This window comes from Embiotoca jacksoni, unplaced genomic scaffold (genome assembly GCF_022577435.1).
Source record: "Embiotoca jacksoni isolate LCO1_2020_lvr unplaced genomic scaffold, fEmbJac1.0.p SCAF_20, whole genome shotgun sequence".
NCBI lineage: Eukaryota > Metazoa > Chordata > Actinopteri > Embiotocidae > Embiotoca > Embiotoca jacksoni.
Window position 1 is genome coordinate 9,216,517 of NW_027185341.1, and position 26,976 is coordinate 9,243,492.

The 26,976-nt window shown below is 40.8% G+C and overlaps 3 protein-coding genes across 6 annotated transcripts in view; 1 reads left to right on the top strand and 2 right to left on the bottom strand.

Annotated features, from left to right (window-relative positions):
- LOC138202276 (zinc transporter ZIP11-like) overlaps nt 1-15,780 on the top strand; it is a 129,658-nt gene extending 113,878 nt beyond the window's left edge. For both annotated transcript variants that reach the window (XM_069156155.1, XM_069156157.1), the window contains 5 exons: nt 430-597; nt 12,190-12,259; nt 14,229-14,327; nt 14,458-14,616; nt 14,918-15,780. In XM_069156155.1, the coding sequence (XP_069012256.1) occupies nt 430-597; nt 12,190-12,259; nt 14,229-14,327; nt 14,458-14,616; nt 14,918-14,996 (575 nt within the window). In that variant the 3' untranslated portion in view covers nt 14,997-15,780. The remainder of the gene's footprint in view (nt 1-429; nt 598-12,189; nt 12,260-14,228; nt 14,328-14,457; nt 14,617-14,917) is intronic.
- Nucleotides 15,781-16,545: 765 nt separating this feature from the next.
- Nucleotides 16,546-20,577, bottom strand: LOC138202274 (uncharacterized). Its single transcript, XM_069156150.1, has 5 exons — nt 20,547-20,577; nt 19,124-19,282; nt 18,509-18,779; nt 18,190-18,312; nt 16,546-17,419 (listed from the first exon to the last, which is right to left on the bottom strand). The coding sequence occupies exons 2-5, from the start codon at nt 19,228-19,230 to the stop codon at nt 16,970-16,972; spliced, it is 951 nt and encodes a 316-aa protein (XP_069012251.1). The 5' UTR covers nt 19,231-19,282; nt 20,547-20,577; the 3' UTR covers nt 16,546-16,969.
- Nucleotides 20,578-21,181: 604 nt separating this feature from the next.
- LOC138202275 (ankyrin repeat and SOCS box protein 12-like) lies at nt 21,182-25,624 on the bottom strand. Of its 3 annotated transcripts, none has more exons than XM_069156153.1 (3): nt 25,562-25,624; nt 24,108-24,875; nt 21,182-23,050 (listed from the first exon to the last, which is right to left on the bottom strand). In XM_069156153.1, the coding sequence occupies exons 2-3, from the start codon at nt 24,868-24,870 to the stop codon at nt 22,899-22,901; spliced, it is 915 nt and encodes a 304-aa protein (XP_069012254.1). In that variant the 5' UTR covers nt 24,871-24,875; nt 25,562-25,624; the 3' UTR covers nt 21,182-22,898. The 3 variants fall into 3 exon arrangements, with proteins under 3 accessions (XP_069012254.1, XP_069012255.1, XP_069012253.1); XM_069156154.1 differs by lacking the exon at nt 25,562-25,624 and adding an exon at nt 25,239-25,550; XM_069156152.1 differs by lacking the exon at nt 25,562-25,624 and having other exon boundaries at nt 24,108-25,550.
- Nucleotides 25,625-26,976: the final 1,352 nt, after the last annotated feature.

Here is a 26,976-nt window from a genome sequence, read left to right on the forward strand (position 1 = left end):
CCTGATTATTGTAGTTTAGAGTGTTTTTATAAGATAGAGCTCGTGACATGTTTGTTCTCACAGAGTTGAGCGTCAACATTAAAGCACCTTTTTGTGAGCCTTTTGTACATGTCCTCAATTAAACACTGACAGGCCTTTAATCAAAGTTAAATTTGATTTATTTATGACACATTAACACACAATAAAAGTTGCAAAACGGAAGTAAAACAATCTAACTTGAACACTTTAAGCCATTAAGGACAAAATAAGCAATAAGAACAAAATTAAGAAAAGCCAATTGATTGATTGATTGATTGAGCAAATGCACTAAATGACACTCAAAACTTTTTTTTGGTCAAATATTGACAAGTAATGCACTGTTTGTCTTATTATCAATTATGCATAGTGTTTGTATGAATTTGTTTTCAACATTGTTCTGTTCCATCACAGATAAACCAGAGAACGGAGATGTCTACCAGAGAAGGAGAGGACCTCATGCAGGCAACTCGGACAGACAGGAAACCGGAAGTAAACAACAGGAAGAGGTTGGACAGACAGCCAGCAGCTGGCGACGAATTCTTCTCCTCATCCTCGCCATCACCATCCACAACATACCAGGTGAGAACGAGCCTAAAGAGGTAAAGTTTTGGTTTGAGTTCCACGTGATTGGCAGAGGTGGAAGCTGGCACCTGAATATCCAATCAGGAATATGTAAACAACACCAGCTTGGTAACAGGCCTTCCATAAAATGTAGTACCTATACATTTGTTTAGAGTTCTTCTTGTGCATGTCTTGTCTTCTGGTAGCATGTTATAAGTACAGGATTCATAGAAATTTAACAGCAAAGAAATGTAATGCTCAGTGTGCAAAGACGATTAACTGATGATGCCTCTGATGTACTTTGTCTTTAGTGCTAATTAGTACGAAAGTATGATGGTAAACACTATCCTGTTCGAAGTGCTTTTGCTCTTTAAACAACGTGGGTGCTGGACCAGAAAGTGATGACTGCATCAGTAAGTCAGCAAGTAGCAAAGACTTATGCTGCTTTGCGCCGGGTGTAAAATAAGGCCTTTCATCTTATTCATTTGTACAACAGAAACAAACTGTTAATATTGGGAGAAAAGAAATATGCATTACTTCACAATTCCATTTCTACTTTTGCTTCCAGTGTAATCAGTATTGTCACCAGCTAAAACAGGATTTATGAGGTTGTAAAGGGCTTAAATTTGAAAGCTTTCTAGGGGGAGTATGGTGCAAAACACCAGGTTGATAGAGGTTTAATAGAGAAAAAAAATCTAAATATCATAAATATTGTAGATGACCTCATGGTAGCACACCACAATGAATGCATATGGCTAGGCTAGTGTCGCTATGGAAACATGCAAATCACTGTGTGCAGCAGCACAGCTGTAACGAGCGTAACCCTGTCATAATTCAATGGGAATGGGAAGTTGGTTTTAACTGAGTTCAGGTGTACCGAGTATCAATACAAATGAGGAATGAGACCACCGAATCAGTTCAAGGAGATCCCAGTGAATGGTGAACAAGGTTTGTTTGTGTGCCTGTCACACGGTAATGCAGTGATGCGAACAGGCTGGTAATGTTCCCCGAGTTGGAAGTAAGACGTGTCGCTGACAAATACAGCAGCTCTGAATTTACAATCCAGTTGGAAAAGCTTTGCTGCTTCTGAGCTGCACAGAACAGCAACTATGAAGCTGAGTCCTGTTTACCAGCTCAGGTGCTTTTATACCGAGTTTGGACTGGAATGCTCACTGAATGTAAATATATATTTATTTTATTTTCCTCACTTTAAATAAGCTGTCTGAATATTTATTGTGAAATAAAATCTTGTCAAATAGACAGCATCCAGGTTGCCCCTGCAGGAAACCTTTGATTATTGAGCGCTACACAGAAGTCAGCGAGTTGCTATCCTGTCAATTCTAATAAGCTCATTAGACTAATCACCTGGCAGTCATACATCAAAGACGACAGCCGGGGAAGAACTGAGTTCAATATTTTTGTTTTCCTGTCAGCTCTAAACATTTCAGTCAGAAAATAAAGGTGATAGAATTCATGAAAAAAATAAAATTAAAATAAAAACACGCTACAGGGAAGCAAATAACATGAAGGCCGTCAAATCAATTAACAGCTGTTTACTTAGCATTTACTTTTGAGTTTCAAAAGGTCAAATGTTTATAGGAACCTTTTTTCTCGTCTTATTAGAGAGAGCTGTAACCTATTTGAGCCTTTGAAACTCACTTAGACAGTTTATGTAAAATTAACATGTCTCTATAAAGTGGCGCCTCATTTATGTGCTCTTGCGTCACTGCAGAGAATTTTAAAGTGCTTTTGAGACGGTGTGATTTGTTTTTCATTACAGCATTTGACTCTGTTTTCGCCATACTGCAAAAAGCCACACCGACTTGTTGCATGATTACTTCAGAACTCAAAGAGCATACAAAGGTAAAAAAAACTAACAGTTACACGTTTTCCTGTAGTGGACAAAAATGAAACCTATTGCGTGCGTAGAGCCATGAGATTTACAGGAAAATAAAACATGTGGTTGGGGTTACAAAATAAGCACAAGGTTGATGTTAGGAAACAAAAACAAAAAATGTGTCACCTCCTGGATTCAAACCTCATTGTCCCTCATGGCAGTCAGTGACTTATTTCACCACGCTTCCCCTCCTGCCTCCAGCTTTATAATACCGCCAAAAAAGTTCCTTTGTCGCCTCTGTTGCGGAACCTTGGTCACATGATCCTGTATCACATGACATTTACGTGTGTAAGTTTCACACTTTCAAAATGTGTAACTGTCACACCTACACTGGCCAAAGCGTGGCTATCTCACGTTTTGCTGTAGTAGACCAGTGTGTCTAGTTCACGCTTTGCTATGATACTGCGTTGGTTGAACGGCTTCTCACTTTCGTCACACCTACCAGCCTGTAGCTGCCATCAGGTCCTCGTTAGACACTGTTTGGACCGAAACCACTGTGGTTCGGCAAGAAGCTCATGACTTGAAGCTTGACATGGTAGATTCTCGCATGATCTTGTGAATGCAGCTTCCATGCAAGGTAACTAAATTGTCCAAATTGCTACTGCAACAAATTTGGGCAACTGTCTTTTTTTTCCACCACACATTCACACACTGCTGCATCACAGCTACTTTGCTTGCTTCCATTTTTAGCAGTTGGTAACAGGTTGCCAACCTCATTATAGTCTAAATTGTTGTGCCTCTGGCTGTTATTCCACAGTGAACATGCCAACTCTTTCTGACCAGGCAACTAAGATTTCCTATTTTTAACTTTTCCCATTTGTGAGGAAATTGTTGCTTTTTTTTCCCCTTTTTCCTATGAATTAAATAAATGTGGAAATACAGAAATCACTATGAGCAGTGCATTGAGATATGCAAAATTAAAGATTTGTTTCCATCAACATGAAGCCCACATAATTCATGTAAAAATGCACTTCCACTTGTTTGAATAATTTTCCGCAGCAGACTTGTTGACCTGATTTCCATTAGTTCCATCAGCAGCAATACTAGTTCCATACTGCTGTGGAATGATTATTTGCTCTATAAATTGTTTATAAAAAGCAATTTAGGGACACATGGTGTACAGGAGGAGAATCCATAATGGTTGCTGTTACTAGTTAATACTCAGAATTGTGACATATGCATGCAAATCATGTTCCTATAGAAGATATTTAATGTGCATACAAAAATAATCCAGCACATTCCCATGACAAGTAAAGGACAGACTGTGTGAGTCCCTGATTAAAAACAAACAAATAATGGCAATTTTCTCAGAAAAAGATCTAAGTTTGGTCTTGTGTTGGCAGCTCAGAGGAAAGTACTGCTTCAATGAATACGTTTTTCTGTGAGTGTATTTCTGGACAGGAATCAAATGACTATGTAGATGTACTGTATGAGTAAGATTTAATTTTGCATGCTGCCGATCTGCATATGCAAATGTTTTTTGTTTTTTTTTCCCAAAATGACAACATGCCAGAGTTTCGATCTTTACTGTATTCTGTTGAGGCCTGTAGAAAATATGGGCTGAAAAGCTTTGGCAAACGCAGAAGTAGTGGAAACTGCTGGTATATACAATACAAGGGCATGCAAAAGTGCAGACACACCTGGTCAACGTTTCTGTTACTGTGAACGGCTTAGCGAGTAAATGATGCCCTGATATTCAAAAGACATAGAGGTAAAGACAAAACATATTTTTAATACTTAAAGCACAATCACTTTTTCCTTTCCATCTTTCTAGGTTTGAAATAACAGGAAAAGGGCTGGAAGCAAAACATCCTTTGCACGGCTGAAACACAAGCCCAAAGTATGGTCAATCCATCTCGGTGCTTAGCAGGTTGTGAGGTTTGCATGAAATTCTGCTCTCTTTTTTTTTTTTATCCCCAAACAAACCTTTGCTGAATGCAGACAACAAGTTCAATTTTGATTTCATTTCATCAGTCCACAGAACTTATTATCAAATGGCTTCAGTCTTGTTTAGATGTCCGCTCTCAACCTCCCGACCAGTGGATGTTGTGTTGTGACTGCATAGTAATGCAGTGCAGCACTACTCCAGAGTCTGCTAAACGTCTCTGAATGTCTTTTGCAGCCAAAACCAGTGTATTGATTTTCCGTTGTAGCAGTCCTACAAACAGCTCTCAACTTGACCTCCACATTCCTGTTAACTGCCAACATCACAAAATGAGGAAACAGCTCCCCAAAAACACTCTGCTCCTTTCTCACATCCTTTTCCTGCTTTGTAGACATCAATTATTTTGAATTCCAGAGTGCTAGGCAGCTGCTCCGAAGAGCCAGTGGCTGCTGATTGTTGCAATTCAAACCTTGTGTTTGTTAGTAATTTTGCCATTTACAGTGTAGAACTCAAAATACTCCCGTGCTCTACTTCTCAGCTGCTCAGGTGCCGTGATTATCCAATCAGCACAGCTTAGCTCGCTGTTGTCCTCCTTCAGTTTCATTTATTAGCTTAATCTACTGATAAGTCAAGGTAATGGCGCATGTAGCAGGTTAAGCTGATGTTGTGAACAGCCTCTGCTGAGCCACGAGGCTAACAGCTTTAGATAGACGCTGCTGACATGTTCTCTAAATTCAGTCTTTTTTTTTCCAATGTTAGAATAAAAGTTTGAATATCGGGTCATAAGTGACAGCTCTAAAAAATAAGCACCATTCTGAATTATCCGGTAACAAAATGTTATTTGAAAACTAATTATAATATTTACTGTATTCTTTCTGAAGCAGCTATGTCTTTCTTACTCCCGTGGTGTCTGTCCTGTGTTGCACGGGTGTTATGTGTAATGTTTCTGCCCAAAGTTGCAATAAGTGGGACTTTTTTGGCTTCTTTGAAGTGCTTGTTCACCAAGTAATCATGCCATTTAACACCAGCTACAAATACTGAGGGATTTGCTCTGTAATAACCTTATTTAGTCATTCAGACTGATGAAAGAAATGTATTCAACATAGAAATATGGGCTCGCCTTTAACACTGATATTGAACAGTAATTTGTTCCGTTATTCGGTGCGGAAGAACATCGGCCATTTAGTGAGAGCCTTTTCCCACGACGTGATATGTGGACTGATCTTCAAAGAGGCTCTGAGCGCTTTGTGATGCAAAGAGACGAAGATTGACGGCAGCCCTGTCTCCCCTTTATAAGGGTTGATCCCTGTTAGTGTGATGGATGGAGCGAGGTCATTGACAGCTGCTTCTAGAGGACTTGAGCGGAATATGTCAACCAGGAATATGATATTATAGTAGACAATTATTCTGAAACGCGAGATGCGTTGAAGGAAGACTGTATAGAGACATGTTTAATATTCTTGTCTAGTACGAGCAGTATACGAGTACTAAATGGCTACAAATATATTTTGTAGCTGTAAATCATCACAGTTTGTAAATGTAAAGTATCAAATATACCGGGACAGAAGAGTTGTACGAATTATTCACGGATCATCAGTGATTTTAAAAAGATGGAAATTGCATCCCAATGTATCAGGTTTGTCTTTAGGATTTAAATCAGACTAGAACTGGGACATGTATTGAAATAATTGCTTGGTCAACAGAAAATTGATAGATAACCAATTTTATAATTGATTAATAATTTGTATTCGTAATAAAGCAAAAACCTCCAACATTCTGTAGTCCCAGTTTGTCCAGTGGGGATTTGTTGCTTCTTTGTGCCTTCTTAATAGTAAACTAAATGGAATTGTTTTGTGGATCATCACACAGACACGATGTCTTAATGGCTTACAATACTCGTATAATAACTTACATGATCAATTTTGCATATCGGTGAGAATGATACTAACTTGCTGCTAAAAGAAAGAACAGTAAAAGAAAGTAGAAGGAATCAGACTGAATAAGCAACCTAGAACAGAATTGTCCTGACAAGAAGACGAGACTCTCTCATTACACTGATTGAATAAATGCTCTGGAAATATGCATTGTCCTCAGTTCATCAACACATCTGTTGGGCATGCAGGCATTTTTACAAACTGCAGTATCGGCACCAAATAAAAAATTAACAGGTCTGAAAGATGGAGGTCCTTTCACAAACTTTGATCAAATATACTTGAATTAAGTTCAGAGAGAATATTCTATGAAGGGGGGGTGGGGGGATTAATCCACTGTCCTACCCTGTTTGAGGTAAATAAAGACCATGAGGCATTATTTGCCAATTTAATTAATTGTACGACAGATTTTTTTATCAAGGCCGAAATACTCCGTAGGAGATTGTGTTCCAGGCAAATACATCTTTTGCAGTCCCCTTTAAATGTAAGTGAGGAGTTACTGCTAATTAAATTCCCTTAGATGTTGAGTATTGCAGGGTATTAAGTCATGTATTTCATCTCGCATTTTTTACTTTGTGATCCTGTTGATTATACTATATTTAAAATGTTCCCTTGTTCTTCCTGATGAAACAAGGTTTCTTGTTTTTTTTCTTTTAAAAGGCACTGTATGGCTTTGATATGACTGAAACAAAGATCTCACAACAAAAAAAAACAGATGTAAACAAAAAAGATAGTAAACAGAGTGGAAGACCTCACAGTTGTGGACTACATAACAACAACAAAAAAGGAGCTGAGAGAGGAGGTGCAGTGTTGGTCGGCTCGGTGGAAAAAGGAGTGCATCAGGTGATTAAAGGAAAGTGCAGTGGAAATGAGTGGCTGCTGTGATAATGGCCTGTCAGCATACAACGCCAGGCATGAATTGGATAGGACTGGCTGCCGCGCACATGCAGGCACACAAATAGAAACCCATTTTCAGTGTTCACAGGACACCTCTCGTTTAAGCCATGAAAGGAATGACGACTCAGCTCTCAACCAATCTTCATGGTTTGCCAGTGACACTAGTTTCTCTCTACTGGACTTTATTCTGCTGTTAATGGTTGTGCTTTGGTAAAACTCTCGGACACAGTAGGGACGTTTCATAACCTCATGTCTGTTGTTGGGATTCTTTTTCAAACCTTGTTGTTTTTATGAGCACCAGCACATACTGACCACAGCACAGTGGACTGAACAAAGAAGGGAAAATGTATCAATCCCTTAAATCCCGAATATTTTCCTCATGCACCACCACGCCAGAATGAGATTGGAATAACTCCAGCCAAAATTGACATTTTAACTTCTTCCTAATCAAAACTGTAAATTAGAGTAAATAGCAGTTTAACTTGGTGACATTTGTGTGTTTGAAAATGTCTCAACTTACTGTAAACTCAATCAAAATTGATCAAAAGCTGCTCCTGCTTTAGTCGTGGAAGTACTAGGCAACCTCTTCAGTGAACGTCCCATACTCGAAAACCTTCGATAAATTGTGCTCGTTGCACAAAAGGTAACGGTTGTTTCCTGACCGTTTGTTGACAAGAAGGTGCGACAACATTAACACTTCGAGCTCAGACAAGTCGGGCGCTTCATTGGTGATCGTGTTTGATTCCTAACTTTATAACAGTAATTTATGATTTTACTTCATTTAAAATCAAACTTTTTCCCATGCTCTAGTGTTAAAAAAGTAAGCAAAAAGTTAACTTAATTATAATATCGAATTGCAATAATTGTAGATTTGCAATACATAATTGAATCGGCAACCTAGTATTGTGATGGTATCAACTTGGGAGACTAGAATGTCATGCTAGCCCTAACTCATACGTATACACATGACATTGCAATGATGTAAAAAAAATTTTTGTTGATAATCATTACATTTTTTAGAAATAATAACTTGCCTGTGGTTAGCTACATGTAGAGTGATGTCACATTAAATCTCACGCATCATGACGCAAACGTCAGCTTGGCCACACAGATTCTGACTCCTCAGACGTGGACTTTTAGCAACATAATAGGTGTAAGTTTGACATGGCTGCAATAATGTACCAATATGTTTTATGGATCATAACACATATTGGTGCCCGCAGTGGGAAGGGGAACTTGGGAAAACAGTGCACGGTCTGAAACATTAGGGGTACCTCTGCGTTCGGCCACCACAAGCCTACAGAACAGCTTCATTGGTCCTTGGCATAGTTTCTGGATTCGTATTGGAGGGTTAAAAGAAGGGTTCAAAATGATATTTCCACATTTAGCATGAGTCACATGGTGCACATGCTCATCATTCCTTGTTGGTAACTGATTGTTCCTTGTACACGGAGAAGGGTTTCATCAAGCAAAAACACAAAAACGTGATTCTCATGAGTGAAACCTGACAGGTGTGTCAGTAGTGCTCGCCCGCCAACCCTGGACTCTGTTTTGGAAGAAAAACTTCCAGCTCACTGGATACACAAAACATTCCCAAACCCCAGCTCACATTTCCAGCTGTGTAGTAGTCCCACAGGTGAGCGGCTGTTGTCGGAAATAAGAGGAGAATCTCAGCTATTAAAGTATGTTTCCAAATATGTGATACAATTTCTTTTACAGTTTAAAATTTTGAGTTTTAAAAAATAAATTCTTTTTTTTTTTTGGTGTTGCGTCATTTCGTGAGTTGATTTAAAAATGTGCCCTGAGCCTTTTACTCGTGGCAAACTGCAAACCCTGAAACTCTCAAAGCTTACGTTTTATTCAAACTCAGTTCAAGGTTTTTCAATGCACACTTTCTACTGGTCCTACTTTGGCATTTCAGACACTTCCAGAGGATTTAGATGGATGGTAAACAACCCACAGCGTTCCCAGAGGGGGCTTTTTTCCATAACGGCACGATAGGATGTCTGCTTGTAATGAGCTGGTTGGCAGTTGATTAGAACCGGTGTGCATTGTTATCTGAGGTAATGACAGGGTGAGATTATGATGAAGTGGCTCCTGAAATCTGGAAGTTTTCAGCTGCAGGGGCATCAAGATTCTACTCTTTTACGCTTATGTCGTCTTTCCACTCTTTTTATCTCTCCTTTCCATTCTTTTATTTCTCTCATTCTCTGTCTTTGTCGCTTACAGTTGGTATAAGGCAGCTTAATGTTGCCTATAATACTGCACTAAGTGTGTAAGAGAGATGTATAATTCAGTAGAAGAATATCCAATGGAGACAATGGGCTGAAAGAGATCAGTCTTTCTTGCATACCATAAAACAAATAACTAATACACATACTTATGAAGCTATAAAAGCCTATCTACCTCTCTGCCTACCTACCTTCTGTCCTGTCCTGTCCTGTCCTGCGGATACTTTTCAAAGGGTAGATAAAACAACAAAAACGTACTTTTCAGTCAAAAGTAAAAAAAAATACATGTACATATTTTGCTGCAGGTGGCTCCACATCTGTGGCTCTGTGTTGTGTGACAAAACTGCACATTTTAGAGTTGCCTTTGATTGTACCAAGTTAAAAAAACAACAACAACACCTGTACTTTCCTCATGCTGTTTAATCAGCATCTTGATGTGCCAGGCTCGTCAGGTGGATGAGTTATCGCAGCAAAATCCCTGCTATAACAAACGAATGCGTGAACTAAATTTGAGCGAAATAAAGTGAAAGTGTTTGATCTTTAACTTCCACTCGTGCAAAAAAAAACAGCGAAAACTAAAGTGTTAAACTTTTATTTTTGTTGAGCACAAGTAGCTGCTGAGGGGCAATATGTGAAGGTATCTGTCGCTTCAGCCTGTTGCCTGTGGTCCTCTTCAGTCCCAATGCTATTAAATACACTGACTGTCCGTGGTTTGGAGTCTACAGCATGAGTTCGTGTTAACCGGCCCGAAGCTGCCGGTTAACATAGCAGCCAAACACACACACATTTGCCAAAATCTGCTGCCAAGCTCAATTGTTTTGATGGTCCATTGAATGTTTATGGTATTACCGGCTATTGCATAATAATACCAAGTGTATCTTGAATCATATGTGATGACTTGAGCAGGTGGACATAGTGTGTGGTAAAGGGCGGATCTTTGCACCAGAAAATGAAATTGCAGAGCAGAGGAAAATCACTGAAACACATTTCCTTTCGTAATTGGTTACCACCAGTCTTTCAAAGAGTAGTGAGATAGTCTGAAGGTGACACTAGAAGATAGGCAACGACTATATTGTTGCATGAATTACCGCTGCGTGTTAGTCATGAAGTGTGTTTCCATGCAAAAAAGCTCAAATTAACACGCTAACATGTCATATCTGAATATTAAAAGGATGGAACTACAATAGCTAAATTAAATGTTTTGGAATTTGATCGACGCCGTCACCTTTCCAGATGCTGGTATCTAAACCACTGTGAGCACAACTACATCTTGATGTTTGCTCTTATCTTGTCTTTTAATGCGAGCTGTGAGAGAAAAAAAAAACATGACAGACATGGGAATTAGCATGTTTTAGCATTGTAATAACCTTGCCGTTAAGGGCATGACCAGATGTGACAGCTCGGCGGTCTTTGAAGTAAGTGTAAGAATGTACCTTTGCTTTTGTGGTATGAAATGGAAACCAGCCGGCAGATCCAACTTCACACAAACACACACACACACACACACACACACACACACACACACACGCATCTCAAACGCATAAATGCACTTGCAGATGCATCACAGTCTGTGATCTTTTCTGTTGCTGTTTGGATAGGGTGCACTTTAAGTATACGTGGCAGGCATAACAAATGAGACAAGTGGAACATCAGAGGAGAGGGATGCTGGTCAGGGTGTGCAGAGCATCCAAAGAAGGAAAAGAGCTTATGCCGCTTCATAACGTATTCTCCCCCCCGAGTGAATTTGAGTTGTAGCTCAAAAAAGGCAAAAGATTCCTTCTTCCACTGGCGTCACCCACTTCGGAGTAGCTTCCAGTCTTTGTCGTGGCTGCATTTCCTTTTCTTAATTGCAGTTTCACACATATTCTGATGAAAATGTTGCTGTTCCTTTGGGGTGATTTGCAATTTTCCCAGTCTGGCGTCACGTTGGCAAGATGAACTTGCACTTGACTCGCGTATGTGCGGTTTTATTGACATTAAACAGCCCCATGATGACGGTCTTCCCTGCTTTCTTTACAGCCCGTGGGGCGGGGAAAAAAGAGGGAGATTTTAGAAAAGCTTCTGTCCTGCAGTGTTTACTTTTCAAAGCGAGAGCCAATCAAAATGTGGAACAACGACTCAAAGTTTGGGATGCGTGACAAGACATAAAATTCCCTGTTGTAACCGTCTAAGCAGATGCAGTTGTAGAAGCAGAAGCTTTTTGAAGTGTACGCCAACTACAATCTCAAACATCTCATCACCTCAGTAAAAAAAAGTCCTAATCTCTCATCCTGGCATCATGACAAAGCGTGTAATTATTATTTATGTTCATTTTATTTGTTTTTTTTATGTATATAGACTGTGTGTGTGTGTGTGTGTGTGTGTGTGTGTGTAATGTTTTGCATATTGTGTGCACCTTTTTTGTTTTCTACGCTGCTGCGACGACTAAATTTCCCCACTGTGGGATTAATAAAGTCTAAATCTGAACACACCTGTCCGGCCACAAGAAGATACTGTATCAGTGTCAGGTCTTGTCTCATGTCAACTTTTGCTTTCTCAGGGACTTGGACACCAGTCTCCAGGGTGAAAGTCTTCTGTTTGTTCCATACATACAATCTCAGTATCTCATTCTAACCATATTCATCTGCTCACTTATTTTTCAGTTTTCCAACATTTTCTTCTTTCTTCCATCCTTTTTCTTAAAGTGTTTTTTTTCACGGCTTCCGAGAAGGCACAAAGAGGAGGAAATTGTATTAACTCTGTTCGATTGTGTATTTTCTCTATCTGCAGAGGGCTTGGCAGTAGGGGTTGGCTTCGGAGCTGTTGGAAAGACATCCTCTGCTACCTTTGAGAGTGCCAGGTAAGAACAATATCACGGCAAGCAAACATGCATCCAGAACACATCATTGTTTATCCAAAAGATCACCTTTATATGCAGGAAATTGATACCTAATTTCTTAATATACCTAATCTGTCAATTTGGGTATTAGATATGGAACAACAGTTTATATAGCATCAGAGCTGGAGGCAGAATAATGGATCCAATTTGGATTATCTGTTTACAAGAGCTGTGACTGGTTTTCCAAACTGGAAATGATTGGCAGTCATAACATTAAATAAAATGTTTTGTGTGTTCAAGGTTACCAAAAAAATATTGTGCAGTTTTCCATCTGTGCACATTACCGTGCCGTGTTGCGTGCTGCTGACATCTAGTGGTTAAATCATGGTACTGTCGGTACTGGTGCAACTCCCTTGTCGACCTTTTAGACACGACACAGCCCACTCTGGTGAACCAGCAGCTAATCATGCTCTCCTTATGGACCAGTTTGATAAAAGTTTGAAACATTATCATATCTTGAACAAAGAGAAACATGTTGCAGACAAGGGTATCATTATAAAATACACTCCGCAATGTATAGTATAATTTATTTAGTATGAAGTACCAATAAAATACTCAAATAAACCAGGTGCAGTGATCATATTTTAGAGAAAATAGATAAAGAGATTTGCTATCCACTTGTTTGTTATACACTAAAAATGGTGTTACCAATGAAACTGGTCAAGTTCCACCAGCCGCCCCTCTGAGGTGTATTCACGGTCACAACCTTTGGCCTCGCTGAATGTCAAGTCTCATGAATGTGTTTGATTTTAGCCATGTTATGACTCTAAATCAGAAAATCAGTTTGATGATAGGAATTCTACACTCAAAAATATAAATGCAACACTTGTTTTTGTTCCCATTTTTCATGGGTTGAAGTAAATGATCAAAGTTCAAATCGGTTATTTCAAATTTTGTTCACAAAATTGGTTAAAATTCCTATTAGTAAGCACATCATCTCTTCCATGACAAAATGTGTGCTTAAAAGAAGCTCTTGCGTCAAAAGTGATTATATTTTTGTTGAGTGTAGATCATAAGTATTTATGGCGTTGGTACCCATATATAATGCTCTCACTGTTTAGAAATTCCAGGATTTGGGCCAAGAACTCTATTTTTTTTCCTCTTTTTGCTCTGGTGGACGATCCAAAAATCTGAAACTATGTAAACAAGCCTGTGTCCCTAAAAACAGTTTTATTGAGTGGTTAAAATATAAGTGGATGCATTTATGTGTTGATTGATTATAGTTGGGCATTAACTCACCTGAATCATGATGGATAAACTAAACATGATCCCAGCTCGATGCATCATTTTCATTTCTATCTGTCATGTACTTTGAGGGCTGTGTCACAGATAGATAGATGGATGGATAGATAGATAGATGGATAGATAGATGGATAGATAGATGGATGGATGGATGGATGGATGGATAGATAGATAGAGAGATAGAGAGAGAGAGAGAGAGAGAGAGAGAGAGAGAGAGAGAGATAGATAGATAGATAGATGAAGGTAGGGTAGATGGATTGGTCGGTCGATAGATAGACTGAATTAAAGCAATCCATCCAGTATTTGTTATGGCAATCTATCTGGTTGGCTTTAGTTTAACAGACAGAATAGCTGTCTGCGGTCCTGTGTAGTGTTGTGTTGTGCTGACATCCTGTGGTTACATAATGATACTGCAGAGACAGCTCTTACAGGACATCACTTTGACTCAAAGAGGTGCAGACTGGAACCAGATTATGATTGTTTTTCCAATAATGTGCTTTGTCAGCTGTGTATCTCTGTCTCTATCCACCTTGAATATTCTGTAAAGTGGTCCTTTTTCAATTTAAAACCACCAGATTGAGTCTCTATAAGATCGCTGGACTTGTGTAAATACTCTCGGATCAAAGTCTTCTTTAAAAGCCCACATGAAGAGAAATGGTCTGACTGTTAATTGTTTGTGTTCCTTCAGAAATTTGGCCGTCGGTATTGGCATCCAGAATTTCCCAGAAGGCTTGGCGGTGAGCCTGCCACTGCGCGGGTCAGGGTTCTCAACATGGACGGCCTTCTGGTAGGGAAAGACGTTTCTGTTCCAAAACGCTGTGACAGAGAGTGCTATGATGATGCGACTGTTTGGACGGAGCACCCGTACCACCCGTGTGCTTTGAGGGCTGTGTCACCCGTCGCCGTTCTCCCCTCAGGTACGGTCAGCTGAGCGGCATGGTGGAACCTCTCGCAGGGCTGCTGGGCGCCGCCGCCGTTGTTCTGGCAGAACCTCTGCTGCCGTACGCGCTGGCGTTTGCTGCCGGGGCGATGGTCTACGTGGTGGTGGACGACATCATCCCTGAGGCTCAAGTCAGGTGAGAGGGAAAAGACATTTCAATGAGGAGAGCTCATCGGGAGTGGAAAACAGCCGATCGGAGTAGCGACAGTTTGACTTTTGGCGGTTAGAGTCCGACGCTGAGAGGTCGCTTCGTAGAGCGATGTCCCAGATGGATGGAGTTAGTACAGGACCTTCACTCAGGTGGAAATAAACCATGACGCGAGGTTACAGATCTTCCTTATTGAACCTGTGAAAAAAAAAGTCATTTTTATGAGATTTTAGAGTCTTTAGATATCCGTCTAATCTCCTGTTTCTGTCTCCCATTTCGCCGTCGCCAGCGGAAACGGGAAGCTCGCATCCTGGACCTCCATCCTGGGCTTCGTAGTGATGATGTCACTGGACGTGGGGCTGGGCTGAGGCCACCATGACGACCAGCAAACCCTCGGTGGCCGTGACGTCATCACAATGATGCTGACCTCAGTTTTTCAAAATGGGGACCAAATGAAGTGTTTTATTGTGAAACACTGTTTATCCATTTCGAATTGTTGCTACTTGAAGTTCATCAGCGATAACAGAAACTATTTTATACATGTCATGAGGATGGCTGTACTTGAACATGTGTTTTGAAACGTATCTGAAGAGCAGCTGACACTTTTTTTTTCAAATGTCAGATACCTAATTTATAAATATTTCATAATAATTCTTCTGATTCCAGCACTGGGGAATGTTTCGTTGAGCTATTTTTCATCAGTTATGAAAGTTAAATGAATGGGTTTTTTAGTTCAATGTCCTCATGATGCTGATACTTGAAGGCTGGTGTTTGATTTGGTCATTAATGGGCGATTAATAGGTGTCACTTCCTTTCATTCGACTTGTATCATCTGTCCGTGCTAAACAGCAATGTGATGACTATGTACTGAAATATCAAACTCCAAATGTGACCTCTTGACCAATTTGTTTACGTCTTCAGATCCATTTTAATATTCCTTCGCTTTATCTCCTTCTGGAACAAAACTACAACAAATGATTGAGTCTGTTTGCTTCTGAATGCAGGGCCTTTGTCTGGCTCGGGCACAGCCTGCCATCTACAGGTCAGTCTGAAGAGTCACGTGTTGCTGTCCATGTATAATGATTGAAATTAGTTCAACAGTGAATTCCATGTGTAGTATTTATATAATTAAATACCCAAATGATTCCTCCAGCTCTGACGTTTCTCTCCTCTGCATTTTCAATAGAGGTTAATCATTCAAATTCCTTTTCACCCTGCGGATGACCTGGACAACAGATCCTATAAAACCTGAAGTTAGTTAATATGGTGTTGTTATTTTTGTCCCCATTTTGGGAGTGAACGTTTTTTTTGGTAATTTTAGGTCCTGAATTCCTGAAAACAAGGACGACAATCCCTGAAGTCTGCCCACAAGCCCCCCCCCCCCCCCCCCCTGCACTGAAACAGCCAATAGCAGGCCTGCAAAGGTGACGTGTCAGCAGTGGTGGGAAGTAACATTCCCTCAAGTGTAGTACTCGAGTACAATCGGGTACTTGTACTTCGATGTTACCTTATACTTTCACTCCACTAAATTTCAGAGGGAAATATATTTGACTTTTCCACTTACAAGCTTTTAGAATACAACACATTAAACCATTTGTGTCCAAACTGGTACAAGAAGGGCAACACGCGTAAGCACAGTAAAATAATGCACAACTCTAGATGTGAATGTGAGCGTGAATGACCAGCTGTCCAGGATGAAACCCTGCTTTCTCCCAAAGTGAGCTGGGATGGGCTCCAGCGGGGATAGATAACGGATGGATGTTTGCGAGTTCATTATCACGATCTTTGGCTTCACTGAATGTGAAGAAGTGTAATGAATGTGTTAGCTTTTAGCTCGGTATTTTATGACCCTCTATCAGAAAATCAGTTTGAGGATAGGAATTCTACCATTAAAGAATAAAAACACAACGCTTGAAGTAAAAGATCAAATATTAAATTGATTTCAAATTTTGTTCGCAAAATTGGTTAAAATTCATGTTAGTAAGCACTTTACCTTTGCTTTTTAGAGTGGTCTAGGTCTTTTACTTATTCTAATGAAAAATGAGTGCAAAAACAAACCGCTTATATTGTTGTTGAGTGTAGATCATAAGTATTAATGACAATTTAACCCTTATTGTGATGCTCTCACTGTTAAAAAAAAAAAAGTCCAGGATTTGTCAAATATTAGAAACCAGTGGATTAAGCGTCATTGGCCCTGTGTAAAACTGTAAATACTCTTGGATCAAAGTATTCTTTGAAAGCTCAGTCTTTACAAATGATTTAGTGGGAACCTTTTCCGATAATTCACCACAAGTTTTCTTTTCTCTCTCACTTATGGCTTCACAAGAATAAATGAACGCTGTCAATTTCTGACATGAAACACGTCATTTTGTGTCACCAGGGTCGGAATATTTGCTTGTAAATCTGAAAAATAAGTCTTTGCCCAAGTAATCTGACGTTTGGTAAACATAACATCAACTACTGCACTTCCTCTCATACAGTAGTTTTCCTTCAGTTGAAAACATCGGAGTTCATGCCGATTGTTTGTAATCCAACGGTACGCCACACAGCATTCAAGATAAATCCTGTTACTGTCTATATGAACAACAATAACAGTTTTGAGGTAGTCCTTGTATTTCCCCAGAAGAAGGTTAAGCTGTTGCTGGTAAATCCCCGCTGCTTGTGTGGCTCTGTTTCCAGTTGTCCCCTCCAGACGAGCCTGATGGATCAACATCTGGGTGTGGAAGGCAGCTCCGTTTACCCACTGCTTGAGAAACTGAGAGTTCATTTGTCCGTCCCGCAGCATGGTGTTCTGAGAGAAGCATCACAGAATGAATACACATGATCATATATTTCCATTATCAGCCTGATATCACACCAAAGCATGTAATACACTTGTTAGTCCGCTCGAGCATACTGTTTCAGTGTCACGTGTGGCGAGTGCAGTCCGGCTTGTGTTGTGTTGTGGGTGGGCCGGCGGGCGTGGTGTCCTCGGGTTTCCGTCGTTTTCAGCCCTCCTTTTTCCACAACTCATCCAAATAGTCACTGTGTATTGATTTTGAATTTCACTAGAAAAGTTAAATGGGAGCCTGTGGAGCCGGTTCTTTTTGTAGCCAACCTCCAGCAGCACTCAGTGGTATTGCAGGCACTTCCGCATCAGTCCCATTTTTCAGACACGGAAGTTACGTCCACTTTTATACACAGTTTTTGGGGGAGAATCAAATATAAACATGAATTTTTTTTAAAGTAAAACAAGTAAGTTTTACACACAACGTAACATATTTAACTTACTCAACGTAGGTTAAGGAATATTATGTAACATGCTTATCTCAATCAAACTATGATCTTTTCCAAAGCTGAACTATGTGGGTTTGTTGCCTAAACCTAAAGCATCTTACTTTTCACGCTTAGGCAAGCAAAACGTGACACTGACACATTATCCTCTAGTGGACTGATGGTCGTATTACATGCTTTGATCTGATACCGGCCTTCATAGTATACATGTATACGGTAGTTCATATTCATGTACAAAATTTTGATGATCCTTCAAATACAACTGCAAGAATATGGCTGTTTTTGTACCTTTAGCCGTGTGAGCTGGAAACTAAGATCAGTCTCTATTTGCCGGGTCTCACTGAGTTGAAGCTGTTGGTTCCCCAAGTTGATCCGCAGCCGCTTCAAATACTCGTCCATCAGGTCACGGACCTCCACAGTTGAGTACATTTTGTGTTGGTCAAAAAGTTTTTGATTAACTTTTTTTTTTTTTTTGATGTCAATACAAAAATTCTACATGAATTGAATGTATCTCAAATCATTGGATCAGTTTACAAAAAAAAATAATAATAAAAAAAATGACAACACAGAGCAACCTTTGTATCACCAGGAAAGTTCAAGGTCTCACCTCATTGGACTTCTGGTGTGCAAACACCCTCTCGAGCATTTCAGCAGTTCCCATGGTTGTTTTTTGAAAACCATGGGCAACTGTCTCCAAGACGAGAGAAATGACGAGAGCCCCCAGTCCCACAGCGCCGGGCACCATGCTGAGCTCACCCAGTGCAGTGCCCAGCTTTTCCACAGCACTCGCAACTTGGCTCAAATCATCGTATATCACGCTGTCTCTATACTCGTTCAGCACTGCAGATGAGTTGAGTCCGGAGAATCTCTGCAGTGAACTGTGTGGAGATTTATATTTCTTTAGTTTAGCATTCAGCAAGTCACTTTGACCAGTGGCATACAAAAAAAATGAAGATGGACTTACGGCACAACACGTATGTTTTACACTGTTATTATTTGCGGAATTAAAAGACCTTTGGGGCTCTAAAACCATGTCACTAAGCAAGGCTAAAAAAATATGTCAGTGATACCAGGACTAATGTTACTAATCAAACACGTGAATTGGATCCAGTGGAATGGACCTAATTAGATAAAAGACAAATATTGTTTTTTACTTACCACACAGTAGGCTGAAGTCCATAAAACACATATATAGTTGCCTTTTGGCCGGGAACTTGCCTACCTGTCGATATCGATCCCGATCGCAGGCCAATGTTGCGAGTTGAACACTACCCTGCTGTACTTGTCAAGTTCCACCATCTTCTCCTCTGGAGACAACGTCTGACCCATTTTAAGTTTGGTTCTTTTAATAGAAGCAATCAGAGCAAAAAGATGTTTCACACTGCAAAAAAGAAAAATAATGTTAGATTTAGATTTAAAATCTAGTTGGTGTTGTTTTTTCTTTCAGTGTGAATGGATCATCGAGTGCTTTCTCAAGCTGATTATTTGACTGAATTGAATTAAATGTCGCTTGTCTTTTTTGTTTTTCTTGATGAGCAACTTTGTCTTTATTTGACTTTAAACAAGGAGCATTTCTGTACAACATCCACTTTATGAAGCTGTAGAAGCCGTATTTTAAGCACCATGTCAGGACGAGAACATCTCATTTCAAATTGTTCTGTGCTTGTCAAGATGTCAAATCTTCTGAACCAAGTGGCAACCAACAGTGACGTCACTCATTGGTTTGTGAGCGGCAGTTATGAAGCCTCGAGTTCGGATTTTGGCCGGCGCCATCTTGGTAGCTACTTGGGGTTTGTAATAAGTGACCATATTTGGACGAGCCGGGGGGGAAGCGAGCGCTGGATCTGAGTCAATCTGATTGGAAACCTGACAATATTACATTCTGCCTACCAAAAGCAGTAACCTGACTGTACCACAGGCCTGTCAATCAAACAGACACGCCCCCAGAAACACAGCTTTTTGAAGCTTATTTTCTAAAAATGACGGGATTATTTTCAGACGGACCGCCACAAAACTAATAAGAAGGAGCAACTTTAACTAACAAAACTTAAACAACTTTTGGAAAAAATTTGTTGACTTTTATGAGACCAGTTCAATGGGAGTCTATGGAGCCAGTGGCTTTTTGTAGCCAACCTTAAGGTGCAACCCGAATACTCTGTGGCATCGCACCTTAAGGCTCATCCATATCGACCTCATTCTTCAGACCCGAAAGCTACATTCACTTTCATAGACAGTCAATAATCTAAATATGAGATTAATGTTCCTGTTTTAAAAGTTATGGACGAGTCATTTTCACTGAAGCTGCAGGGGACACTTAGTTTATCATAAATATTCATCACAGTCCAGTCCAGTTAAATAATCTGTCTGATAGCACCTCTGAAGATCACTAATTAGCACATTATATCTAATTGGTTTTATTTGTACCAATAGTATGGGCCGTGATTTCTCATTGTTTCCCGTCTTAAACTGGCTTTTCATGTTTACTTGTCAGTGATCAGGGTGTTATTGGAGCCAGTGCCTTAATTGCCTTCCCCCTAAAGATTCCCTCCATCAAGGCTCAACTCTGAGTGAAATATGACTTGAAAATCTGCTGAATTAAGAGACTGGGAGCAGAAAATATTTATTTGTAAGAATTATGAACTCACCTAGCAAGACCAGGACTGTAAAAAAAAAAAAAAAAAAAAAAAAAAATCATCCAGCAGCAACGGTGCAGTGATTTTCTTCTATCTGACCAAATGTAGGTACATTTGTCCCTTTTTATTCCTGTAAAGTCTTTAAAAGTTCAGTTTCCACCAATGAGGAGGGTTGTTGACATACTGAGATAAGAGAAGGTTTCAAGGACAGATGATGCAAACAGTCTGTTGCACATACTGGCATTTTTTTGTGCGCTAATAATAAAGTATATTTCTTGCACTCATACACGAAGGTGGCCAAAGTATTTAAGTGCTTTACTTCTTACGCCAACTGGAAAAATACTGCAGTACAAGTTAAAGTCCTGAATTCAGAACATAAGTAAAACTACGTAAGTATTATCAGCAAAATGTAGTTCAAAGTATCAAAAGTAAAAGTACACACTGTGCAGTAGATTCTCCTTGGCAGTGTTTTACTATATGATGTTTTTGGATTAATATTTCTGTTGCATTAATGTGTATGTTACTGTTGTAGTTATTTATGGTGGTCTTTATTTTAACTAATTTATGTAATGTTGATTAGTTTAATCTATAGTAATGCAAATCATGTAAACCCATATATATTTGAAAATAGACCAAAGACAACATGGTGAAACTGAGAAGTTTTATTGTATTTGTAATTGCAGCAAAACATCTCGAGGCTGCTCGTCGAAGCATCGAGCATCCGGATATGTGCACCAAGTTTGGTTACATTTGGTTCACGCAGTTTTGATTTCTGAGCATTTATATATAATTGAAGTTACAGGAAAAAAAAAGTAAAATGTTTGGCAATGATTGACATATCAAAGTTCTTTTAATAACTTTGGATCTCAAAGGTCCAAAGACTATTTTGCCAAAGCTTTGGGACGATTGGCCCGACAGTCTAGGATGTCAGCAAAAGCAGGTTTTAGAGAACATTTAAAAAAAAAGTCACAAAAGTTGAATTTTTTTAAAGCAGAAGACCATTGAAGCAAAGATGCAGATACATTCACAGATTACAATATTACAGAACAGAGATAATCACAAAAATGTAAAGTTGATTGTTATAGCACCACCTAGAGGTCAATGTCTGTCATGTTTTGTGCTTGGGCAGTAGAGGGGGGGATTTGCAACGGAGCTGCTAAATTTTGGTAAAGTTTGGATTTACAGTTTTTGCTGCCCGAAGAAGAATAAAAACAAAGACCGGCGGGTTCCTTGCAGCTGTGTTGAGGTTTATTCTTTTAAAGGAACTGAAATGTAGTGGAGTAAAATTAAAAGTTGACAGAAATATAATCATGACTGTACAAATAAAAGCACAAATACTCCCCAAAAATACTTAAGTACTGTGACAAAGTATTGTCATATGACCCCACTGGCACTCCCTGTAAATAAAGCTGGATACAAATTAAACCAGCTCCGCCTGCAGCATCAACAACAACATGCTGCTGAAGCACTGACGCTATTAATCATCTAATGATGTCATACAAAATATGAAATGTCAGAGGAAACAAACCAGGGATTTCACTTCAATACATTAACTACATTTTGCTGCTGATACTATTGTACTTTTACAGAGGTTAGGTTTTTTTATGCAGTAATTTGACTTGTAATGGAGTACTTTTACTCCGCTGTACTGGTACTTTCACTGAAGTAAAGGATGTGGAGACTTCTTCCACCACCGGGTGTCAGAGCTTCTTCACATCAGGGATCACAACTTCTTTTCACGTTTGAAACCATTCATCTTTCATTGTATCTAAAGGTTGCATTTTTCAACAAATTAAAAGTGTAAAGCTCATAGAAGACAGTTCCCCTGAGGTATTTTTGACATTATGAATAAATTGCCATCGTGGATATTTCTCATACAAGTCTTTAAATGAGTGACAGGATGTACCAGCGTGACCGTTTTCAGTATTTCACTTTCTATTATTCCTAAAATTGTCAAATTAAAGCCCCAAATTTGACCCCCGAGGGCCTTTAAACACACCGACCCCGATGTTGTTTTTGTACAAGTCGCAACACTCGTATGAAGAACTTATTGTGTTGGAATGCGTTTTAAGGAGAGCTATTTGGTTTTCACAGCTCTTCTGAAAGAGGCGACTAACTTGTGATGAACGTGTGACAAAGTTCAGCTCCAGCTTCCTTCATTGATCTCCCAGCAGCTCGTACTAATACAATAATAAACCACAAGTACACGCTGCTTCTTCACACATTTAATCTGTGACTCAACAAAACAGCACATCAACACACAGAAGCCATTTAAAAAAAAAAAAAAAAAAAAAAAAAAAGGAGTCCACAAATAAACCGAAAGCTGCAGCGGAAATCAAAGTAAAATAACGGGAACCTCTGTAGCTACAGAACGAAGACTGGGACTGGTTTGTATTGCAAGAAGTTGATGAGACTTGTTGGCATCTCCAGCTGCTCGATACACTGGATCTTGTTGATCTTTATGAGGTATCTTCGCACAGCAAGTCGGCACTGGGAAGTCAAGGCTTTCGGGGTTCCTGGAGACGACAGGGTGTAAAGAAAAAAGAAAAACAGGTTATTTAATGTCAGCGCATTGTTTTCCTGAGATCCGTCCGAGGCTGTTTATAATGAAGGATGGATTTACAGGACCAACGTCACCACGAGGAGTTCAAGGTAGAAAACGAAAGCCGTAAATAAACAGGAGAAAAGAGTCGGCGGCGATGTTTTCAGGGTTTGCTGAACTATTCGAGCGGGCAAAGTAACTCGTTTCGATGTCGATGACGAACTAGTGTGCAGCGGCGGCAGAGAGGTGCAACATGAACACGATGACGTGATTTCACGATTCTGATCCAGGTGGTGCAGAAATATATTGTTGACAGCGAAGAGGAGGGTAAGAAATTGTGATTTGCGATTCGGTGACTCTCAAAAGCGGTTGTGTTTCGGGCCCCGGCTGCCGGGGAGAAACGTTCGCATCTATTCCTGACTCTTTTAGTTGAACATAACGACGTAAACTAACCCAGGAGAAAAAAAAAACGTCACTCTGAACGCGTCGCCGAAGGTTCTCTGAAGAACTTTGAGCGTCTCTGTTGCCGATTCCTTCAAGTCGCAAATGCGCACGATCGAGTGGTCGCGAAAACATGTAACGGACGCTGATGTCGACGAAGAGACGTAACGCGGAATACTTTCTCATCAGAGTTATTGCTTCCCTCCGCTCGGTGCACGTCGCTGCTCGGTTCATGTGCAGCAGGGACAGTCCCGTGACCTCGGTATTATGGTGTGTATTGTATCACCGCTTTAATGCCAACATCCAACGTGAACACGGACCCAATCTGGGCGCTAAAAGAAATGGAAAGTGCTCGACGACGACAAAATTTGGTATTATTTGAAAAGAAATCAACTCCGGCCCTCAATAAACAGACTTGTCTACGATCCTTCCCCGACCTGCTCAGCACTAACAATTCATCTGAATAGAGCCTTATTGTACGCGCTCCACTTCAGCCCTGCGCTACCCTCTCCGTTACAATTCAGCTGAAGCGGGGAAACGTCCGGCGGCAGCGAGAGAAGGGAGCTGCCGACGAGCGTCGTCGTCGTCACCTCTTTCCCGCAGGAGCAGCTCCACCGCCTCGTTCTGCTTCGTGGACTTCTCGATGATCAGCGTGGGGAGGTAGACGTTCGCGCCGAAGTCGATGAGGAGCTGGACGAACTCCACGCCGCAGCCGTGCCGGAGGCACATCTCCAGCACGGTCTTGGGCTGCTTGATAGAACTCAGCAGCTTGGCGTCCGTGCAGTTGTAGTCCGGGTCGGCCCCGTAGAGGAGCAGCAGCTTGAAACACTCCATGTGTCCGTAAACGGCCGCCAGGTACAGCGGCCCGCTCGACACCCGGGCGCTGGAGGTCCACAGTAAGACTTTGGAGCGGGAGTTCACCTCGGCGCCGTGCCGGAGCAGCTGCTTCAGGATCTCCGCGTCGCCCTCCCGGGCGGCGGTGAGGACGGGGGAGCAGTTGTTGGACGAGCTGCCGTCGGGGTTGGCGCCGGCTCTGAGGAGGGTTAAGACACAGTCCAGGTATTTCCCGCGAACGGCCGCGAACAGAGGCGTCTGCGCCTTCACGTCCACGCAGTCTACGAGGGCGCCGTGGGCGAGCAGGACCTGCAGGCAGCCGAGGTGGCCTTTGGACACCGCCGCGTGGAGAGGCGTGCCCGCGATGCCCCAGCCGCCTCTGCAGTTGATGACCTTCTTGTAGATTTCTTGGCAGAGCATCTCATCAAGGAGTCGGTCATTGTTTTGCAACACCGCCTGTCTGAGCTGCGAAATCTCACACGTACTTCGCTCTTCTTCAGTGGTCCGTAGTCGGAGCATAGAACCTGCTGGACAACAGAGAACATTACAGACGCACACAACAACAATCAATGGTTGGTTGGTTTGTTTGTTTGTTTTTAACAGACCCCACATTTGCTTTGTTTCTAACGTGAGCCTTTGCTGCTCTACAGCAACACAACCCGCGCAGTAATATATCCACACGGGAAAGGCTGGTCCCTTTCCACACCAACTGGACTCCTACACCAAACTCCATTCAAAATATGTACGATTTTTATGTTCAATAAGTTATCTGCTTCAACAGAAAACCGAATCGCCCCAACCCTGGCTCGCTTATGATCGGTGACAGAGTTCCGGGAAATTCGGCCGACGAATAATCAATCAAATGTTCACGTGATTGATTGAGTGACCTTTGAACTGTCATCTCGTGCCGTCGCGTTGATCTGCTGAATGAAGGCGCAGCGCGAAATATGTCGACGCATCGTGGGCGCGTCGCACAGACGTTTCCTCACATTACTGCAGCTACCCATCGATCTCCACGTAACATACGACGTCGTGCATCAGAGATAATACGCGGACGAGAGCAACTTTGCAGCTTCAACAACCGTCGAAATGTCGAGTTGGTTTTTATACTCCCAAATTTCGCGTTGCAGCAGAAACGTTTCCATGTTTTTAAAAGAGTTGTTTCAGCGAAAAGACGCCACTCCGTTATGTTTTCTTCGTTTCACTTTACCTGAGATGTGTCACAATCAGCTGCCTCATTCTTCTTCTTCTTCTTCTTCTACTTCCCGTTTCCTTCTTCCTCGGCGCTGTTTTGCGTGAAGGAGCTTTGCCGCCCTCTACCGCTCCGGAAACTGCTGCAGCAAATTGTGCCACTGGAACATCTGTCGACCTTCACGGTGTTCAATTGGTCAAATTTGGTGAAATTGTCGAACAGCAATAACGACAACAAAACACTTTTGTAAATTGTCAACTTAAATGTGCGTTGTAAAGTTATAAAACAACATCAAAATATGATCAAAGCTCCGGTTTTTAAGATTAAAATAATGAATACATTCAAAACATTGAAATCACAATATTTGAACAAATTGTGTAAACTATAGAAATAAATAACTAAACTGTGAAATAATTTAAGAAAACATTAAAACGCAACCCTTTGTTCATCAAGATCACTTAAATTTTGGTCCTTTTTTTTCTTTAATAAAGTCCTGTTTTAAACAAATGAAGTCATTAAATTTAAAAAAAAAAATTTAAGAAAAAAATGTCTGTGAACTAAAGAACAAATAACATTTTAGACTTAATCTAACTTTTGTACATTTTAATACAAATACACTGTAAAATTGTAGAAACCCCCCCCCAAACATTTCACTTATCATGTCAATGTTTTAATACTTTGGCTTATGACTGACATTCAAAGCTGCCAATAGCTACTGACATTATCGTTAATCCAAAAGCAGCGCAGTTGTTGGCCTCGCAGAGCTGACAGCAGTTCATTTCCTCTGAAATGTGTTCGACACATATAACGTATAAAATACTGAAAAGTTTCATTGAGTTCTAGAAAAATAGGTGGAATTGATTCTCTGCCGGGCGTCACCATGTCAGCTCCCTCTCGCTGAATCGTTTGCTCTCACGAGGAATAAAAACGTCTCAAAGACAAAAATACAATAGTTTCCATGGCAACAGACTGACAATGCCAAGCTCCGGTCGCCTTATCGCTGTCCTCAACTTTATCTGTTTCCTCTCCAGGCAACCCAGATGGCATCCTCGCCTTTAACGCGCGCTCTCTGTGTCTTTGCGTGTGCGTCACTGAGCCTTTTGTTGGCTCGGTGACGAGGCCTCGGTGTTGGTGCTGGGACGACAAGGCTGAGGACACAATGCAGGACGAAGAATTTCAAGACAAAAAAAAGTAAATAAATAAAAGGTTTCGGCAACTCAGTACCAAGAAGAAACTGATCCCTCTTACTATAAAAAAAAAAAAAAAAAGCAACAGTGAGGCACCCAAAACACCACAAGGACTCTCAGGACATGTTTCTGTTGGGATCCTGAAGTTGCGTCCTGCCCGAGCGAGTCCGCCTGCTCCCATTGAGCTTCAGGGGTTTTACAACATGGTAATGAGCAGCGCTGGCCTCCTCTGACCACTCTGCGTCT

What these genes read in the sequence shown, in the direction of transcription:
- LOC138202275 (XM_069156152.1), bottom strand. Translation starts at nt 24,963, where the DNA reads ATGTGGGGTCTGTTAAAAACAAACAAACAAACCAACCAACCATTGATT. An exon ending in GCTGCTCCTGCGGGAAAGAG is followed by an intron (nt 23,051 to 24,107) that starts GTGACGACGACG and finishes TGTCGTCTCCAG; the next exon opens with GAACCCCGAAAGCCTTGACT.
- LOC138202274 (XM_069156150.1), bottom strand. Translation starts at nt 19,230, where the DNA reads ATGGGTCAGACGTTGTCTCCAGAGGAGAAGATGGTGGAACTTGACAAG. An exon ending in ATCGGGATCGATATCGACAG is followed by an intron (nt 18,780 to 19,123) that starts GTAGGCAAGTTC and finishes ATCTCCACACAG; the next exon opens with TTCACTGCAGAGATTCTCCG. An exon ending in TCCAGCTCACACGGCTAAAG is followed by an intron (nt 17,420 to 18,189) that starts GTACAAAAACAG and finishes TGCTTCTCTCAG; the next exon opens with AACACCATGCTGCGGGACGG.